Source organism: Wolffia australiana, chromosome 2 (assembly GCF_029677425.1).
Source record: "Wolffia australiana isolate 7733 chromosome 2, ASM2967742v1".
In the NCBI taxonomy this organism is placed as follows: Eukaryota; Viridiplantae; Streptophyta; class Magnoliopsida; order Alismatales; family Araceae; genus Wolffia; species Wolffia australiana.
In genome coordinates, this window is record NC_135836.1 from 538,310 (window position 1) to 557,021 (window position 18,712).

General features: G+C 36.3%; 1 protein-coding gene across 1 annotated transcript; it reads left to right on the plus strand.

Annotated features, from left to right (window-relative positions):
- The first annotated feature begins 4,101 nt into the window (after positions 1 to 4,101).
- Positions 4,102 to 8,896, plus strand: LOC144716467 (uncharacterized). The gene is made up of 4 exons (XM_078591577.1): positions 4,102 to 4,328; positions 4,902 to 4,972; positions 7,812 to 7,898; positions 8,668 to 8,896. Exons 1-4 carry the CDS (start codon positions 4,199 to 4,201, stop codon positions 8,689 to 8,691), a joined length of 312 nt encoding a protein of 103 aa, XP_078447703.1. The 5' UTR covers positions 4,102 to 4,198; the 3' UTR covers positions 8,692 to 8,896.
- Positions 8,897 to 18,712: the final 9,816 nt, after the last annotated feature.

Below are 18,712 nucleotides of genomic sequence, written 5' to 3' on the forward strand. Positions count from 1 at the left end.
TCTCTGATACCATGTTAAACCAGGACCCGCAATTCACTGTTACTAGTGTTATAGAGGTGGAGCTCTTATATATGGATACAATAGACCATCACACATGGGTTTATCAGGGCTATGTCACAAGTCCTAAAATTAATTTTTTATATAAAGAAAAATCCTGGGAGGAATGCCAAAATCCAAGAATAACAAAGAGATACAGCACTTGCCTCTTGGAATGTATGACAGAGAGATACACTTCCATAAAAAACCATATAAGTAAATTTTGAATCATTTGATATTTTAAATTGAATATTTCTCTACTATTAACATGTCTACGAGGCATTCCCAAATTCAAACTTCAGACATTCAGATTTATTTTTTTCATAGATAGATCCCTATTTAATGATATTATTTTTTTCAACCAACAAATCACTCAGACTGAATAAGCTATTTCACTGGATTATAATCTAAACAACTGAATATTTTTCTTTATTTGAGAATTTCCTAGAGCCACTTTTTCTCTGTATAGACCATGAACTAGATCAGAAAACTAATCCTTTTTTTGTTGGATCTGGATGTAATTTATACATTGGGGATCAAATGATTTAATTTTTCTTATTTATCCAAGGAGCAAAAGCAAGTCCATGGGGATCAAATTGAACCAAATCAATCAAAATTGGGTCAAACTATTTGATCGTTCATAACCCAATCTGATTGGATCTGATCAAATTTCATGAACAAACTCTACATGCAATCAAGTTCAATCTAGAATTTTAACTAGACAATGCAAAAAAAGTTGTCAACAAGTAAACACAATGAAGCAGGGATCATACAGTGTCAGTCAATGGACAGTAAACTTTTATCACACAACCAATTTTGCTATGGAATACGGATATATAATTTTTCCGTGTTCCCTGAATTATTTGAAGCATGATCCCAGATTTAAAACTTTGTAATAGCATGATCCCAAATAATAGTTTATAATGATATTTATTTTGTTCTCTTAAACTTCTATTTTACATTATCACTAAGAGAGGCAGTGTCAAGAAAATAAGATATCAAAACCAATGCTTTTTAGCAAGTCATAACACCTAGGAAATTCGTTATTTTTAATTTTTCTTCCATACATTGATTATTTCTTCTGATTTTTATGTTATATTTGATGATGCGGATAAAAATACCTACACTTTGTTCATACTGGTGACTGTAATTTAATATCCTCTCACTAAACATATGCATTTATAATGCATGAATCACTCATCATCAATGGTCATATGAATTTCATAAAGTCAACTTTACCATATTAAAGTGAAATTTTTTAAATAAACATATAATAAATAATAACCCACTTAAGCTTTCGTTAGAAAGAAAATATACTAGACATCATAGTGGATTAAGCTGAATGCAAGAGTAAAAAGTGAAAATATCCTACTCAGTCCTATGATTTCAATCTTTTATTCAAGAATTACTGAGTGAAAATCTGATCGAAAAACATTTATATAAAAATGAGATAGGGGTTAAGAAGAGGGTTGATGAGGACATGCGATTGGCTACCAAGAACAAGCTTAGTATATAATTGAGCTCATTCTTAATATTTTCCAGGCCTTCTTTGTTAAGTTTGAAGGCAGAACATTCCCACAATTCTTTCAACCCCATTCATTCCCAGCTTATATGAAATAGCTATCACATGGTGATCACTTGTCATTTTAATATATGTTCAGAAACATTTTTTCATTAGAGAAAAGATTATATTCTGGAATTTTATAATCAAAACTTTCTTAGAATTTCTTGATATGGGACTAAATGTATTTGCCGAAATGCGTGACGTGGCAGCATTAGAGCCATTGGATCAGAATTGTGGAGGTAAGCTTACCTCCTTGTTTTTTGGTTTTTCTTTTTCTCTTTCTACAGATCAGGGGGGGCACCAATCAGATGGTCCACAGAGAATCCAATCATAAAGAAAGTGGATCCAACGGCCAAAGAAAAATCCACCCTTGAAGAAGAGGATCCAGCGTCCAAAACTCGTCTCGATCTTGATGATTGGACGATCCAACGACTGAGGATCGATCTGATCATAAAAAGAAGGGTAAAAAAATTCAAAAAATTGGAAAAAATGCCTAAAAAATAAGAAATCAAGGCAGTTTCAAAGGACCATAACTTCTCATTCTGAAGGAGTTTGTGGCTGAAATTTTTTGACAGTTTCCTCTTGTTCCACTCTTCCAATGGACTGGTGGCCCCTATAAATAGAGGTGCGAAAATCCAAAAATGTCTTGTACTTTTTCTGTTTTCATCCATTTAGAAGATCTTGTGAAACAAAGATTTTGGTGTGCCAATTTAGGAGTTTTCTTCTTTCTGAAGTGAATTCCTTCCCTCTCTTGATTTGTCTTTATGTCTGCTGCAACACACCAAGGCACTGGAAGCAATATACGGGCTCATGAAGGGAGATTAGTGCTTGGGAGAATCACCAAAGAAGGAAGTAAGCCCTAAACATTTGATTTGGATTTCATTCCAATTTAATTCATTTCATCCATCCATTACACGTTCTCCTATCTTCCTAATCTCTGTTACAAGTTATTAAACCCTATGAGTAGGGATTAATAGCATATAACACCCATTCCTAATAAGGGATTTCATAAGAAAATCCCTAATTAGGATATTCTTCATCACATTCATTCATTCCACTTATCCTATCCTCATAGCACAATTTAAATACCATCCTAATCTCTCTATAAATTCCTAATTTTTATGAGTAAGAATTAAGGATCTATACATATATATTATTTCAAGTAAACAATAATATACAATTAATTATCTTTTCTATCACACTCCTTACACCTAATAAACTTTATCAACTATTAATTTGGTTTAAAATCAATCTCAATCACTAAGCCTTCTCTGTGGTTCGACCCCTTACCAATTTACATTAGTAATAGGTGAAATAAGGTTAATTATAAATTTTATTGCATAATTCTCGTGATTACACATCGATTAGGTAACCACCTAAATTTTGACTTATCAGAAACCAATGTGTATGATATCCCAAATTTAAAGTAAGAGGGCAAAGAAAAATAAGTACACTTAGATAAAAACGAGTTTCCCACTCTTTCTGAGTGTCTATCGTTCGTGGTGAGGATAGTAAAATTTCATTCACTTTGTGTTATACACATAAAGGTAGAACAAAAAATTATGAGTATAAGAATAAAACCAAAAGTTATAAGAGTGTTTGTAACGCCCAATGGGCGGATTGAGGCCGAATCAAATATTGTGCGCCGATGACGGAGGATCAGTAACGGTCGAACATTCGAACGATCAGATCGAATCCCCAATGTTTATCAACAGCTAAGGGTGAGTGCAAACTGATAATGCCCATTTGCAAGGCTGAAAGCCCAGCCACAACTGATAAGTATCAGTTAATTATCAAGCTAATCCCCTTCAATTAAAAAGCTAATGGACCATCGCTACGGCAGGGGTCCAGCACGCTTCCGGCATGAGCGAATTTCTCTGGGCACTTCCTTGGTATAACTCATGTATTTTTTCTTTTACTGCTCCCTGGGCATGGGCGAGCTGGGTCTGTGTGCAAGTGGGACATTTACGCTCGCTCCACGCCTATAAACGTTGATGAACAATCCACTTAATAAATAAAAACCCCCTGGGTGCCATCCAAGGCACGGCTAGATCGGTCTTCAGGCAGAACCTTGGGGTTGGTCGTACTCGTAGATGTGGTCGTTTTGTTCTTTTTGAGCGTATTTGTGCGAATTGTTCGTTCTGTTCGGTTTTCTGAACAGAACAAAAATGAATTCAAACAGAACATTTCACATACCCGTGTGCGGTTCTTTTGTTCGCTATGTGCGAATTTTGTTCTAGTTTTGTGCGAATGTGCAAATTTTGTTCGTTTAAAAAAAAAAGTGAACAGAACAAAGAACAAGGCCCTGTGCAGTTGTTTTGTGCAATTTTTTTGTTCGTTCCAAACGAACAGAACAGAACATAACAGAACAACCATGTCTCGGTACCCGGCACCTTGTTTTTTGCCAAGAAAAAAAAATCAAGCTAATCCCCTTAAATGAAAATGCTAATGGGCCTTAAGAAACCCATCTACCACCTCTACAAAAAGCTGTGTTTGATAACTCTTTCTTTCTCCCCACTCTCTCTCTCTCTCTCACACAGACTCTCTCTCTCTCTCTTCTTCCCCTTGCGAGAAGAAACCCTCCAACTCCAATCGGTAATGGCGGCCCGCGCCGCTCTAGCTGGGGCCGCTCGCCGAGCAGCCGCAAGCCTCGGCGGGTCAGCCGTCCCTTCGCCGATGAACAATGCTTCCAAGATGATCCCCCGCCGCGGTCTGGCTGGGGGAGGAGGTTTGTTCTGTGATCGCTCTTCTTTCTACCCTTCTTATTTTTTGAATTCCACGCTTAAATCTCGCGCGGCCAATTAAATCCGAGGGCAATGGATGAAAGATCCGTCCTCCATTGCCGCATTTTTTGATGGGTTTTTTGTTTCACCTTGAAAATCATCATTCTTCTGGGGTTTTTTTTCTCCTCGAGAAAAGTTTGATCTTTTAATGATCATTCATGAGGGCTCTACGTTTTTTTTTCTCAACTCACTCTTTGGGCGCGAGGGTGTGGACGTCAACGCGTCTGTCTCCTGGTTCATACCCAAAATCTCATTCTTTGTATTCTTAATACCAAATCTTGTTGAAGCTTGAAGATTCAATTTCAGTGCGTCTGCAGTATCTGAATTATAGTGGATTTTGTGCCATTTGATTCACTTTTTGTCATTTCTTTTTGTTCTTAACTGTATTTATGCGAAGCATTTACTCATAGTTGTTGCTGCTTCTTAATTGTCACTTTTTAAAAATTGAGCTTCTCATAATTACATTCTTGTACCGACTAAGAAATTAATTAAAAAATTTTCAACGTTTATTCTGACAGATCATCATGGTCCCCCAAAGGTCAACTGCTGGGAAGACCCATTAAGCCCATCTAAATGGAAGGAAGAGCACGTAAGCATTGCCGTTAATTTATTAATTGGTATTGAGTGAATTCATTAGTGCCTGGAATGTAGCTGGGACATTCTTCAATCCAGAGGACATAACTTTAAAATCGAAATTGCCTTGGCGAATTTCCTTATGAATATCATAGTCCTTTTTTCATGTGATAGTAACCATAGTTCGAATATAATTTTAAATGTGGGAGTTCCATGTAGCTTTTCAAATTACTCGTCAACGGTGAGAATTAATTATCTGCTAGGAGTGGTGGTTCTGTTGAGTGCTTAGTAATCAATACACATTTTCTAACGCTGTTCTTATTTCTCAAAATCAGGGATAGGCTCGTGAGGGTTCTGATTGAGGGCCAAACGATATGAGAGCCTTATAATTCTTGGACCAAATTTTCTGACGCATTTTTGTGTAGATGGGAATAATGATTGGGTCGAAGGCTAATCAGTTTAGTCCTGGGCAACAAGTTTGTTTTGTGGTCAATGTCTCTTTTTGGAGATAGCTGTTTGGATGACTCAAAGACTGATGAATTAGAAACTCAAAATAGATCAATATAAGTGGAAAGTTCGAGATGGAATGCCTCGGCCTTTGGCTGATCAATAGCGTTATGAGGCCCCAGAAATTATCATTTGCTGGATAATAGATTTTGAACATTTGAAATTGAAGTAGTGCGGAGGTGAAAAGTTCTGATTAGTTTAAAGCAGACAAATGTGACCCTGCCAGAGTACCTTCAATCTCGCAGATCCTGCCAGAGTAAATTTCAAGAAGGGGAAATATAGGCCCCATGGCCCAGATACCTTCTCTGGATCTGGAGCATCTCTGGACCAGCCACTCAATCCTCAGATTCGGTTAAGACTATTCTTGAAAATCTTTCAGGGGAAGGGTCTTATTTATAGAGTCCCTTTCTAGCCATAACGGCCCATTGAAAGTGGCTCTTGTGTTGCACGTGCCTCTCTCCTGAGGCACTTGTTACTCTTTCTCTTGTCGTTTCTTGGGAGGTTTGCGTCAGTCTTTCCTTTCTCTAACACAATAATAAGCTTCACATACTTTCTGCACCTGTGGTCTGGTACAAAACATTAATTACAGTTATTAAAGAGGCCTCTTCCCTTTCTCTACTGAGCATCTGATTCTGTAAGTTGTAATTTCTCTGCTTTGGGGTTTCTTGTCCATGTTTGTTGGCGCTGTCAGGATTGTTGAAAGTGATAGGAATGTGTTTGTTCTTGCTTGAGGTAGCCTCAAGTGATTAATGCAAAGATGGCCTTGGCTGTAAACTGGGATTTTCGACTGACTTTCTTAAAGGTGTAGTATGATCTTGATGTTGAAGCTGTAAGGGAGTACCTTGCCACACTTGCCTCTGGGTACTTTAGTCGAATTTCAGCTTGGATGGATAAATCCATAACTTCCTTAATCCCGAAAGGTCAATAGTGCATAACCTCAATGCAGATTTCCTGTTTGAGTCCTCTGAGGTAGGTATTTTGTTGCACTTCAGATGCTAAATGAGGAATGTGAACATCTAACCGATCAAACTCTGATCTATACTCTTGGACGGAGCCTACCTGCTGTATGTCAATAGTGCGTAAGCATATTGACCTCAATCTCTCCGTACTTTTGAACTAAAATCTGAATGAACTTGTGTAAACAAGCGGCCAGTCTCAGTAACTGTGAAAAGGATTATGTTTCGATTGACACAAGGTTCTGTCAAACTGATACGATCCTACTCGGACGTATCGTGTAACACTATGTACTTCCAACGATTCAATGATTCACTTGCACGGTTCAACTTCTACGAAGTTCAACAGATAGAGAGAACAGGGAGAGAGGAGGGGGAAGTTCCCGGGGCAGAGGAGGAGAGAACGGGAATGGTCGGCGGGGGTTGTCAGCTCCGCGTCGAGGAGGGCTTGTCGACCTACGAACCACGAGAGAGAGAGAGAGAGAGGTGAGGGAACCCGGAGAGGGAGGTAAGGGAGGAGAGGGAGAGCTTACTTCTTGATTGCCTGCCTCCTCCGTCCGTGGGGAGGTGTTTAAGTAGGCGCAGGGGCGGTGTGGGCCTGTTCGGCCGGTACGGGCCTGGCCTGTACATTCCATCTCGCGTAGACCCATCGTCGGATCATATCACAAACCAAAGAGAATACAGAAATCCAACGCTGGATTGAAGCTCATTAGTTTTATTTAATTACTCGAAATTTTTACTTGCGACTGTTAGAAATCAATCTTTTTCCTAATGTTACTGGACATTTGTCTTATTAATTCATATTAATTCATGCCAGCACTAGTTCTCAAGAATGCCCTGGGCTTCGCTTTTAATACTTTATTATAACGTGTCTCCTCTTGTCCTGTTTTCCCATTTGGTGGAGGGAGGAGGGTCGGCACCTGTCAACGTCAACATCATTGTCCCTTGTTGTCTTTGACGTTTATGGTTTCTAGGTTGGTTGATTATAACATTGACTGGGTGCTCCGAATGGCTGACATTGATGGTTGAAAACATTATGATTGCTGCATCATTGTCATGTCAAAGGGTCAACCACTGTCATCATGTTGATGATGACTTTACAATTTTCCCCTGGTTGATGATATTGATGCCCATTGATGTTGACAACATCATCAACAAATTGTCAACCAGTCAACCGTATGGCCCTCTGTGTACCATATCAGTATCGTTGAGATGTGCTGAATTTTAGGGTAGAGTGGCAATAAGCTGTTCTCCTCCCTAAAAATTTGTGTGATCCAGGGTGGATAGAGGCTGATTCGAACTTTCATTTGAAAGTACTCCTTTATAGGAATCCGTATGGACCTTTCAAATGTTTTTTTTCCCCTTCATTATACCTATTTTTTGAAAATTTTGCAGTTTGTGATTGTCTCTTTGACTGGCTGGGGTCTTCTATTTTATGGAGGCTACAAAATGGCCACGGGGGGCAAAAAAGAGAAAGATGAGGTACTTTTTGTTCTTGCCATGATCCAAGAGGTCATATTTTCCATCATTGATTTTCATCTTGATGCCTCCTACTAGGAAGGCACCCCAGACAAGTTAAATGGCCCTTTACTGTTTGTGTCAGCGCTTGATTTTCAGCTTGTTTATGTATTTGGCGTCTATTCTAAAAGTTCTCTTTTTCTGGTTCATATTGGCTCGGTATAGAGGCTACAATGACCAGATGGTTGATTCCGATTGTTTATTTATTTATTCGAGGGAGTGTATTTTACAACATAGTTCCACATTGAAAAGCTCATCGCGCTTCCTTTCCGTATACTATATTTATCGTCTAGTTTCGTTATCTATCATCTTGGCTGACGGCGTTCATGCTCTTTCTTTTCTCCATATGCGCCACATGTTGAGATATAGCTTTTTAGGATCCCAACATCTGTCCAGGGTGTTTATTATTTTTTGCTAGAGTCGTTTCCCTTAAAACATATGTAGCCCACCCCTAAGGAGCCCAGTGAAGAACTTGGCATTGAACTGACGCACAAGAGCTGATTCGGGTCTGTTGTCATTGGTTATTTAAATATGTCTCATTCTTCCTTTCAAAAATTGTTCTCCAATGGAGACCTATACTAGGGCTCTATCTGATGTATGCTTCATTCTTATCTTAATGCGCCTCTAGAAATGGCGCCCATTTGTTCTTTGGTTCAGATGCAAAGTTCATCAATCACTTGGCATTGAAGGTCGCTCATTCTTTTTTAATTTCTGTTTTTTTCTGATCCTGCAGGGTGTCCCTCAGCCTGCCCACTAGTTGGAAGAAGTGCAGCTCAGACTGACGGTCCTGCTAAATTCTTTCTTTGAAATAAATGAACCCTCAATTTACCTCATCTTGCTGGAAAACTGGTCTACGAAGTATTTCAGTTGCTTTTTTCCTGCGATCAAGTGACATTTGATGTGCGTGTGCGGATAAGAACCTATCCTCAGGCTATCGATGGCACTTTAGCACATTTGCGGCATTTTTGTCATTTCATTTTGACAATAGTTTCATTTAAATAGATGTAGCTATCCAACGATGGATCATTAAGTTGCAGGTTGGCTCAACCTTGATTGTTCACTGCACATCTTCAGCTTGCTTCTCCTATATGACCCATCTGTAGGCTGTTTCCTCCCCTTAAAAGGATCTCCAGCCTGTTCATTCTCACTCTATCCCCACCTCCACCTATCATTCTCTCTTACATTCCCTTGATAAGAACCTGAATGGAAGTTAAGAATTTTGATTTGCTGATGGAAGTCGGCATTTCAGATGAGCTCATTTACTAGGCTATCCCTCCTAGAGGAATCCAAACTCCTAGTTGACCAAAGTGCCATCATAAAATCTTCAGCAATGAGATGTTCATGGTGAGACAATCAATTTATTATGTTGTGGATTTAAGTATACACCAGCTTATTCGTACTTGAACATTCTGAGGTTGAGAGGTTTTTTTGGAGCCCAACTATGCCATTGTTAATGCCATAAGCCAAAAACTATTACTTTTTGTTACCATTTTTGTATGGAAATGATTTTACAGTTCCATCTTAATAACACATTTTGGGCTTCATTGACTTGTCGGAGTATTGTTCAAAGTCGAACAGTGAAAGTGTTTTTCAAATATTTGAGAGAGGAATTTTCAACAGCCTCATAGCATCTTCATATGTCAAAGTTCATAGATCACGGTAACTTTTACTTTGAGGTCTCTTAATATACGTGATGATAGTTTAAACTAGATATTACAGGACAACACGATTTCAATTGCATTGAAATTCAATCATATCAGGACAGAGTCACCTTAATAGATATGTATGATGATACGAAAGATCCTAATCCTAATGCACATAATTCCTCCTGCTAGTTTTTAGGCGCTGAAATCAAATTACATTATCTTAGTCCAATGGTTTTAGCCATTTTCAAAGATAGTCAAATAACTTAGAAGATAGAACATCATTTCAATAACTCAAAAAAGATCTGTTTGATCTAGATCAGGAAGATAAAAAAAGGTGTTTTGGTAATCATTCTCTTTCACTTTTTCCCATAATCTAGACATGCTTCAATATAGTTTAACCATAAGGACAAGGCTCTCTGGCATCGGGGTTGTTCAACCTGGTTGATGTTAAGTGTTTTGTTGTGTTCAATGTATTGTTCTTTGTCTTCTTGCAGTGAAAATTTCTGGAGCCTCGCATAATTTAATGATGATTGTTGAATTTAGAATATAAAGACTAGCTCATGACATGAACCTCAACATCTAAGACACTAGATTTGATTGTTTTCAACCATTTAATATATTCTCTTTGTAGGGCATTCCCCTGTCTCTAAATATAATTTACTCACTCACTAATTTCTTTCTCACAATTTTCCAAAAATTCCACCATTTTCCGCCTTCAAATTCAATCTCTACAAGTCCCCACAGTTTCCTCCAACAACCATGTGCAAGCAGTGCATACTAGCATAAGCTGCATGTGCAACCATATATTTAACGGCCACCCACCCCGTAAGTGTAGCCGGTTGCCTGTTTGCCCAGAAAAAAAACGCTCTCTGGACTTGACTGCAAAATGGAGATTTTGTTCAAGACAGGAAGAAGAATGGAGAGACTGATCTGCTCGAATGTCCTGGTTACCTGATGCCCACTTCAGTTCGCTACCCGACACCAATTCACATCCCCACACATACGACCAGTTGTGGCTGCCAACTGCTTTTGAGGAACTACCAATTTTTTTTTGCATTAAAAGTATTAAAAAATTAGAAAAAATAAAATTTAATTTATTTAAGCACAGTCATCCTTTTATTCACCGAAATAAACTCTGTAAAATTCTTTAGAGGCTATGAAATTAAACAAACATATTTGAATTTCTCTCATCCCATGCACATGAAAATTCTGAAATATAATTTTTGGCTCCATGTGGATCAACCCCTTACTCATCTGATAATTAGTACAGTTATTAGGTAGAAGCTTTTCATAAATACTTTAAAGAAATTCATAATTAAAACAATGAATACATACATGTAAAATTTCTAGTTTCCAATAAATCATGCACTTAATTTTATAAGCTGGGCATCTATGTTGATTTTGTTTTTTAAAAAAATTGATATGAAAATTATATTTTTTTATCTGGGTATTTCTACTAGTATTCCTTTGTTTTAATGACAGGTAAACGAGTTTGAGAAGTGGTTTCTTACTGTAGTCCCAAAAGATTTGTAGACACCCCTAGGCCTTTACATTGAATAGAAAACCAAGATCATGAAACAAGAAGGGATTGGGGTCCTATTTTCTTATGTCAAAAAATGTAAAGACTTATTCAAAAAATATACTGCTCGTGCTTCAAAAGTTTTTTGATACGACATAAAACACCAGTTAACTTTATTATGTTTAAATGCTAATGATCCTTAAAATATTCTAATAATTTTCTTCAAGCTGATGATGATTAACTATAACATTTTCTGAATTTTAGAAAATATTTTGAAATATATAATTAATCTTTAATTAGTGTATAATTGGAATATTTAATGCCCAATAATAGTTTTCATTCTAATCAGGCCCTTCATCATATCATAACTTGAAGTAAAATAATATAGATTACGGCAGCCCAGGTAGCGCATGTAGGATGACACATCACTCTAGTTGGTTTTAAGGCAGGCCAACTAGTCCAGTAGGGAAAAAAACACAAGGATATGTATAATATTAAAATATCCATGTTCATCTATTGGATCAAGAAAATTACAAAGGGACCTGAATTAAATATTTCAAATTCATTCTTTTATTCATTAAATTTTATATTCTTAGCATAATTAAATCCTTCCTTTTAGTCCTACCATTGAGCTACTGAGTACATTTTATAGTAAGTATACTACTCTCTCAGTTACACATCAATCAAATATCCCATATGGAGAAGGGATAACATAGAATTTTATGAACTAAAGATTTTAGACAGTAGTAATCTGAAATACATTTCATTCAGATGTGTGCTTATTCGTTATAGTGTTTAGCACCTAGACATTTCATCAAATTAATAGCAAAAATCATTCATCCCTGACCTCTATATCGGAGATTGACAACAAAGTTGTATCGTTCATCTCATTACAGTATCATATACGATATAATCCATCAGAATTATATTGTCTTTGATACCGGCTGAAGAAGCCTTTGCAAGAAATTTTTTCTCTTGCCTCACCTCTAGAATCACCTTTTTTATTCCTATAAATTGATTTTCTCATTTTAAAATTTACCTCTGTTTTTTTAGAAAGAGATAAAAGTGTTGTTTAAGAAATAAACAAAGGAGGCTTTAATGCCTTTTACAACAGAGAGAGGGTAGTTAAACATAATACTTATTTATAGTTGTGGACACATGAATAATTATTAATAATTATGGATGTAGAAATGAACTTAGAATGTGCTGTGTTACACTCCCTCTTGATAGAGAATTTATAGCAAACATGCCAATATTGGTGCACCACAGGTCACATGATGATCCACTCAAGCTTTTCATGAAAATTCCAGCCAAAGTTAAGGAGGTGAAATGTGGAGTTGGGATAATTCCTCTGAGGACCTTGACATGCACACAGTGGTAAGCCACCTCTGTATGCTTAGTGCGCCGGTGGAAATTCAGGTTCCTCACTATTAGGATGTCTCCATGTTTTTTACTGTTCCTAGGGCATATGAATTCTGCACTAATGTCTAATTTTCCAAGAAGAGACAATATACTCAAAATCATACTCAAATTGGTAGTGACGATTTGATATTCAACCTCTACACTATATTGAGAGACCAATATTTGCATTATGATACACAATAACCAAAATATTCTCCACAAGAAAATGCACAAGCCTGAATTATGTTTTTAACCACTAGTGTATTCAAAATATCAATATCCTTACATTTTAAAGTTTTTAATTTTTGATAGTCATTGAGGCCTGTCCTTTAGCATATTTCGGTTATGTTAGAAAATGTAACGCACCAAGCCAATGTATAAATAACTAATCATCCCTAAAATAAGAAGAAGGGTAACATAACTTGCGAAATAAATTTTCAGGCTTGTGAAATTTCAGGCTAACCATAAATTTATAACTATGAAACTAGTAAAATATCCTTCAAATATATCATTCATACAGATGGATATCATCTAGAAGAATTGATGTATCTAAAATATTGGATTAATTACAAATGTGAGAGGTTTATGGATTTCAATATAGAAATAACAATACTTTGCAATAGATTTAACGCATACTTTCATTTATTCAACATATCCTTACTTAATATATGAGAAGTATACTGGTCACTGTGGATCTCAAATGGAGATATGTCTCCATATATATACACTTCACATTGATTAATCCAGTCAACAATAGTTACCACGATACTCTCCCAGCCTTTCTTTTATGAAAAGTTAGTGAGCTTCCCTATGCATACCAAAAACTCTTCTGATGTCATAGTTTGTCAGAACTATGTGTGAAGACCTTGCTTCAGGCTATACATAGCACATTATAGACAATATAATTTCATAATTTCTGTTTTAAAAGCATCCCACAAAGGCAGGTTTAAAAAAGTCATTACACAAGTCTACATACATAAATGCATTGAAGATATCCAAATGATCAGTATCTAACTGTAGTTGATGGCCAATGAAATAAGTGCCTGGATAGAGTTGAGAGAAACCTCATGAGAGAAGGTCTTGGTATATTTCACTCCATAGGCTGGATCAAACCTTTGAGAAACTACCTTAGATTAATGATGAGTAATAGTACTGTTTGGATTGGACTTGAGAGCGAATACCCTTATAATGGTAGCGCTAAATAATCAAGAAATAAATTCATAAGTGTGATGATTTAAAAGGGCATTATAATTCAAGTCCATAGAGGCCTTCCATTAGGATGCATGCATAATACCATGATACAACTTGAAAATTGACTCAGTCACAAAAGATGAGGAAAAGTATTATTAGAGTAAATAAATGCACACATAGGACATAAAATTAGGCATGATGAGGTGTGCAAATGCACTCATCTTTACAGTGGGGAATGCTAATATTTAGGTCATTAGGTAGCTAAGAATTAGAGAATGCCCCACTTGAAGGCAAGGTTGAGGATGTGGATAGAAGGGTCACAGAGCTAACATACATCAACATTGGATATCTGATGGAAGAGAGGAAAAAAAGAATGAGTAAAGGCAATAGTTGATGGGCAAGTGATGTTGAAAATAAATGTGAGGATGTAGACAATAATTAATGTTATCAAGAACATGACATTGGTAGAAATGGCACATTTTACATTGTTAAAGTTGACACAATGCCATTTCGAGGTACACAAAGATAAAAAATACATCTTAATTAACATGAGGTGAATGTTTTGACAAGGCAGATAAGAGATCTTGGAAAAAGCTAGCCCATCCAAAAACAAATGGTGGAAGAGGAAATAATTAAAGTTCAGATTTTAGTTGACAACGAGAAACTTTATCCTCAATCGTTGAAAAATGAAAATTATTCAAGAGGTTGGAGGTAGTAATAAGAAAGTCATTCCAATGATAATGCAGGCTTCCCATTTTGATAAGAAGAGAGTACATGATGCCATGAAAATGGCGATGTTTGCATTTGATGACACCATTATGCTGGTGATGCTTACAGAAATTAAATGAGATGATTGTTAATGTTCTGGCACTATACATCTGATTTGAAAGCTGATTCTGCATGATATAAGGCTAAATGGTGCGTTCACAGTTTTGGGATTTAAAGAAATAAGTAGAGGGCTTTAAAGATACATCTAGCTGATGAATTTTCCAACAATGGATTGTTGTATATTTAATTATGAACAGATGTTTCAGTAAACTAGAATTTTTCTAGCTGATTGAATCACTTTGGTACCTGTCTGGCTTTGTATCTCTCGATATACACATTCCATTTGTATTCAAATTTGTTGACCAATTTCCAGTGAATGGCATGAAAATTTGGGTTTTTGGAACTAAAGTCAAGGTGTTATTGTGAATCAGAGCATCAAATTATGAAGTTATCACCTGCATCTAATTTTTATCCTTTGATGCTGCAGTGAAAGTAGTGGATTATGTAGGATTTGATAACCTCAGAAATAGATATTTTGGTGCTGGATGTGTAACAGAGGACAGATGAGTGCCAAGTTGCTTTTTAGCATCATATTGAAGGTAGATTTCTTTAGGTTTTCTAGTTTAAATGAATCCAGGCTCATGGTTTTGATCTAGTGTACTTGAGATATCCTAAACTTGTCTGCCTAAAATTTTTGATGTAGAATTGTGTGATATCCTAGAGGTAACAAGATCATGTGAAGCTAATTTCAGCCTTGATGGGGAATTGACAGTACTGGGTAAATTATTTAGATTTTATGATGGTATGTTATTTTTTAATCAGCGAAGAGTTTTAAATGATTCCAGGTAGTACAATATCATTAGAAATTATGAGTGTAACTGTAACACAAATGGGAATATATGCTCTTCAAAAATAAGATGGTGTGAAATATAAATTTTACCTGAACTCATTGAGAGGCACATGTATCCAATGAGCATTTATATACATCCCCTGAAGCCACATCTTTCTGATCATGCCTCAAGTTTATGCTACGAATATGATCTTTTCTATGGATAACATAGACATCCAAAAGTTCTTACATATGAATACTCAGGTGTGTTTTTAAAGCAAAAACTTCAAATGGTGACTTGTTCTTAAGAACTGATGTTGGCATCCTAGTGATGACAAATGTAGTTGTTTCTACAGTCCCATCCCGACATTTCTTGACCATGTATGCATGACAAAGCAATACTAGTAATGTATCTATAGTATGTCTATGTTTTCTTGATACAGTTACACTTTTTTTAGGGGTATGAAAACATGAAACCAGATTCGTGGATTTTTAGATTGAGTAGAGAGATTAATGATCCTCACCCCAGTCTGACTGGAAATATCCAATTTTATTAAAGAATTGATTTTGAACTGTCTTCTGAAATTCACTAAACTTAGATAGTACTTCACTTCCTCTTTTAAGAGGATAGAAACAAGTGTATTTACTATCATCATCAATGAACAAAACATGGTAAGAAAACTGGTGTGATAAGATAGGATATGGCCCGCATAAATCAGAATGGGTAATATTGAGAGCTTTGTTAGAGTGATGGAAAGTAAGAGAAATTGGGATTTTGTGAGATATAGAAAATCTGCAAGGTTCACCTCTTGATTATCAAAATCTGAAGCGGGGAGTCTCAATTCACCTATCACTTTGTAAAATTCAAAGTTGAGGGTGCCCAAGATGAGAATGTCATTTATCTGATGAGGTCCTTTCTCTAGTCATGGAAGTAGGTTTGGCTTTCTGGGGCTCCAGATAGTAGAGACAATTTCTAAGTGTTCCAGGAACAGAATGAGATTGACTCTCTTGTCCTTCCCAAGACAATAAGAGGGATGGCATTTGACAGAAACATTATTATCCAACGTTCATTTATGAGTAGAGAATAAATTTTTTGTTCTTCAAGGTACATGTAAAATATCATCAAGAAAAGACCTGTACCATTAAAATCTCAAAGAACCAATCAACAAAATTTAAGTTATTCAAGTTTTAAAGAACCAATCAATTAAAAATTCAAACATGTACCATTACCCAGCTGAAGGTGTTCACTTCCTTGGTGATTTGTTGGATTGGAGATCATGCCTTGCTCTGATGCAACATTAAGCATTACTCCACTATCTGGATACCATGCATTGCTATCCCAACTATTTACTATGTAGGCTTGTGGAGGAGGATATTGATAGCTTTTATTCCTGGTTGACTGGAAATTTTGCTGATTTTTGGGAATCCATGACATTCCCTGGCTCTATGACCAAACAGAGAGCATATGTGGTTCCTTGATTGAAATATGTTAGTTCTTCCACATCCATGTTCTCATCCACAATGTAATTTAACTCATTGTCTGATAGTTATCACTTTGTGGTGCTTTATTTTGTAATTTGTCTTTGAAACTTACTATTATTATCTGTTGATAGAAAGACATTTGAACTTTCTCATTGTTGAAACGCTACGTAAGCATCATGTGCCTTGAGATTGGTCACAACTTTGAATTTAAGATGGTTATCATTTGCACTGACACATAACACAAGTTGACTGTACTCTCTTTCCAGTCCTCTTAAGAAAGTTAAGATAATGACATGTTCTCCTGCTTCTTGTTTGACAGATTCTAGAGCTTCAATGATAGATCTAAAATAATTTACATATTCATCTGTTGACATCATACCTTTCGTTGTCGTGTTAAATTGTCTGCGAAGTTCCATGATTCTTACTTGGTTCCGCCTGGAGAAGGTGCTCTCCAATTTATTTCAGGCTTCTTTGGTCAATTTTTCGTTGGTGATATATACAATAATATAGTCTGACAGGATAGCATGACAAATCAGAGAACTTTCTGGTCATTCTTCCACCACTGTTTAAACACCGGATTCTCCACAAAGTTTCCTTGTCAATTAAAGCATGTGGAGTTTATTCCACAAATTTAATCAAATCATACCCGTTAAGAAGATGAAGAAATAAGCTTCTCAAAGATTGATAATTATCACTCATGAACCTGAGTAAAAATTGTAGTCCCTTAAAATATGTTCACTGGGACTTGTCTAGCGGAAACAGTATTAGCACAGCTTGTAGACGGCGAGGAAGAAGATACTTCAGGAGAGATTTATTCTGCCATCATGATTGGAAGCTTTAATACCATATTTAAGATTTGTTGGAGCTCCAAGAAGATCAAGAAGGGTGTGACAGAGAGAGAGAGAGAAGAAGAAAGATAAACTGTTAAGATGTTTGAAGTTTGCACAAAAATATTCATGCATATTTATAGAATATAGTTGTAAATCTTTAAAATTATTAAAAATTCAAAAATAATTGTGACTGTTATAATTTTTATAGAATATAGTTGTAAATCTGTAAAATTATTAAAAATTCAAATTTAACAGTCCTATATAGATTTGATACTAGCCGTCTATCCTTCCCTATATATGTGTAGTCCTGACCGTTTATTTTTTCATATATTTAATCATAACCACTAGATCTCCTTGGGGAGTATGGGGTACATGTCGAATTCTTAATATAATCTCATGATAAGGCCCTCTGGTTGGCTTCATGTCGAAGGGTGCTGAAGTGATGAGTCAGACTCCTGAACAGAGACGCCTTTCCACCGGTCAAATTAGAAAGAAGTTGCGAGTGGAACTCCTCAACAGAGACGCCTTTCAAAGTTAAGATACGTAGAGATATTCGTCTTCTACTTTTCCAATTCAAAGTTTATCTCAAGATCCACTTCAACAGTCTAAAAATACAGATAAAACTCTTGTACCAGATAAATCTCCCGATGCCAAACCTATCAAATACTCTTGACATACTGTCATTTATTCAGGGTGCTACTGACTTGTTGAAATTTCTCTCATCTCACGCCCTACTCATCAAAAAATTACTCGTTTCATTCTCTGATCAAACCTAATCGAAGGCGAACTCCTCAACAGAGACGCCTTTCCGCCAGTCAATATAGAAAAAAAAAATATAAATGTGGACAGATATTCATCTTCTATTTTGCCAATTCAAAATTTCTCCCAAGATCCACACGAACAGTCGAAAAATACAGATAAAACTCTTGTACCAGATAAATATCCCGATGCCAAACCTATCAAATACTCTTGACATATCGCCATCTATACTGACTAGGTGAAATTTATCTCATCTCACGCCCTTCTCAACAAATACTTTCAATCATCCCACTCACTTAAAAATTACTCGTTTATTTCCCAGATTAAACCCAATCGAAGGCGAATCTAGAGAA